At 36.2% G+C, this 3,094-nt stretch overlaps 1 protein-coding gene across 1 annotated transcript in view; it reads right to left on the bottom strand.

Annotated features, from left to right (window-relative positions):
- Positions 1 to 395: 395 nt before the first annotated feature.
- The window catches only part of LOC111084901, a 4,691-nt gene continuing 1,992 nt past the window's right edge, over positions 396 to 3,094 (bottom strand). The window contains exon 2 of the mRNA XM_022381408.1: positions 396 to 1,076. Coding sequence (XP_022237116.1) covers positions 396 to 1,076 — 681 coding nt within the window. The remainder of the gene's footprint in view (positions 1,077 to 3,094) is intronic.

Genomic DNA, 3,094 nt, shown 5'->3' with positions numbered 1-3,094 from the left:
CTCTTCTATATCCAATTATATAAACGAAATTTTTATTTGTTGCAATTGGTACGTTTTGACTTTTTATGTTCATTGAAATTAATACGACAGACTCACTTAAAGTGACAATATTGTAACATTATTGTTTTGGAGCAAATAAAACATACATGACATAAACCCGTATTACAAAAGTGATCGAATATTTGATGACAAAGACGAACCTTTTCTAAAATAAAACTTGAAACCTTAATATGCAGAAACGTCAACATATTTGCATAAAAGTATACGCGCGAAAATAGGCATTTTGAATTTACTGAATATTTTTTGGAAAGCTGCAAAATTTATATTAAGTATTTTCTATATAAAATTCTTTAAACAAAATATCCTTTAAACATTTTGTTCTCGACATTTATCTTTCAAATTTGTGTCAAATGCAAAGAATGCTTTTGACAGTTGACTCGCCCTTTGGTGGCGCCACAATCGGCTGAGTAAGGGGATACCCTGTAAATCGGTAACACGGCAGATTCATCACAGCCAATCGTAGAGTTTCGTGCATTCAATCTGTGCATAGAGTGGCGAATAAATGAACTGTTTATTGTCTCGAGCTCACGAGAGAAAAGAAGTTTGTGGTTTTGTTCTAACACGTATTCCCACGATTTATACTTTTCTCCAAACTCTCCCATTTCTTCTCTATGCTGTTCTGCTCCAGAAAGACCACTGTCACTTTTGTGTTCATAACTGTGTTTTCCTTCTTTTGAAAACAGCCCTGAAAGTTTTGAAGAATCTGTAAGGTTTGTCTTCTGACCTAGATGGAACGTTGTTATAGCAACAGAGGGCCGTCTTCTTCCAGAAGAAGAAGCTGCTGTAATCTCGGCTAAGTATTTTACAGCTTTTTGGCGGCTCTTAAAACCCTTAATTTTTTGTATTAAATCTTCTTTACAGAAAGTTTCCAATATGGCACCACTACCAATCAATAAGAACTCATCATCTTGACGAAGGTCGATTTCATGTACCTGTAGGTGAGGAATGACGTTTCTATTACACGCAACGCTCTTTGAGTCAATACCTTCCTCAGAAGTGGAGCCATTAAAACCAGCCTGTTGAGAAATAACAGCCTTTAATTAAAAGTTGTTTGAGTATTATTACGTATTTATAATTTTAATTTATGCATCTTATAAAGTTAAGCCTAAAATTAAAACCTCATCACCGCCTATCTTCCAGTAAAACAGTAGATTAGGAAAAACAACACCTAATCCGTGTTCCTGTATTTACTTAATAGACGAAACGCTACATGAATGATGACTGTTATACCAGATCTTTATCTAAAATCAATTTCTCTAAGTTAAAAATTATTTATTGGAAGACGTTTCATGGAAAGTCCCTCTCTTGGCCCTCCTAAATGTTTGTGTTCTGATTGTCGGAATCTGTGTTTAATTCACAAAGACTTGTTTTCAAAGGATTGTTACTGTATTTCTCTAAGGTATGAAACATTGTTTTGTTGACTCACTTTTCGGAAAACGTAGCTTAACAATAAAATAAAACACGAACGTAATAACAGGAAGCATTTATTAGACAACAACTTGAAGGGAAAACCCAGTGATTTCTTAGAAGCCTAAGCAAAAGAAATATTATTTCTGATTGTGTTTACAATAATTTATATTCCACAGGCTCCCAACCTGGAATATTATATGGTCTGCCAAAACTTCACAAACCAGACACTGTACTATAGGACACTATACCAATACTTTCCGCCTTAGGCACTCACAGTTATAATGTAGCTAAATTCCTTGTACTCATCTTTAAACCTTTTACTGTGAACAAATTTACAACACCTGACTCCTTCCAATTTTCCCGAGAAATCAGACACCCCCGGGGACGGACAATTAAGTCTAAGCGCGATAGAAAGTGGGTGAATTGTTGTGAACTATAGTGTGTGTATCTGTGTAAATTAAGTACATTACAAAGTTGTATTGAGGAAGAATAAACAAACAAACATACAGAGACGTAACATTGCGTTTGAAAGGCAAAGGGTATAAAACTGTCAAACAGAGTAAGAAAGACAGTAAACGTGTGTTTACGATAGACAGAAGTTGAACAGCTGTTTGTATCATGGTTAACAAGTAAAAAGGCAGTAAATTGAAAAGCTGTTAGCATCATGGTTAACAAGTAAAAAGGCCAGTAAATTGAAAAGCTGTTAGTATCATGGTTAACAAGTAAAAAGGACAGTAAATTGAAAAGCTGTTAGTATCATGGTTAACAAGTAAAAAGGACGGTAAATTGAAAAGCTGTTAGCATCATGGTTAACAAGTAAAAGGACAGTAAATTGAAAAGCTGTTAGTATCATGGTTAACAAGTAAAAAGGACAGTAAATTGAAAAGCTGTTAGCATCATGGTTAACAAGTAAAAAGGACAGTAAATTGAAAAGCTGTTAGCATCATCGTTAACAAGTAAAAAGGCCAGTAAACGTGTTTTTACGATAGACAGAAGTTGAACAGCTGTTAGTATCATGGTTAACAAGAACGTCCAGAAAGGGAATTGAGTTATTTGTCTCAGTATCATGAGTGAAGTGTATAAAGGGGTGTTGTGAATTGAGGTAGTCAAGAAAGCGTTGGATTTGATCAGTAAGGTGGAAAATAAGGAAAGTAGCATCAACATAAATTCTGTAGAGAACAGGTTTGAATCTTAACGGACAGTTGTCAATCCAGTTCTGTTCGTGGTGACAGAGAAAAATGTTGACCAGCGTAGGGTAGGACCCAATCGGGACCCCATAGCAGTGCCATCTATCTGCTCATATAGAGTATTGTTAAAGAGAAGAAAGTCTTTGCTCGAGAGTTCAACCATAGAAATTAGAAAGGGCAATATTAATGGTTTCGTACCGAAGCTAGCCATCACGTGATCTTTAAGGTGGGGGTAAACTATAGTTCCGATCTCTGTGTCTGCTATCCTCACTTCCCGCCGACCGTAATCGCTGTCTTTCTTTCACTCTGCCTGCTTCGTCTCCGCTACGTCTCTGTCTCCACTACTGCTTCGACTCCGTCTGTCTCTCTTACTGTCTAGCGCACTTATATACGATAAGACTGCCTGTTCTAGAAACTTCTAAGACTCTCAACTCGTA

This window comes from Limulus polyphemus, unplaced genomic scaffold (genome assembly GCF_000517525.1).
Source record: "Limulus polyphemus unplaced genomic scaffold, Limulus_polyphemus-2.1.2 Scaffold161, whole genome shotgun sequence".
Classification (NCBI taxonomy): Eukaryota; Metazoa; Arthropoda; class Merostomata; order Xiphosura; family Limulidae; genus Limulus; species Limulus polyphemus.
Note: the sequence above shows the minus strand (reverse complement) of the source record. Positions and strands in the feature narration are given on the sequence as shown.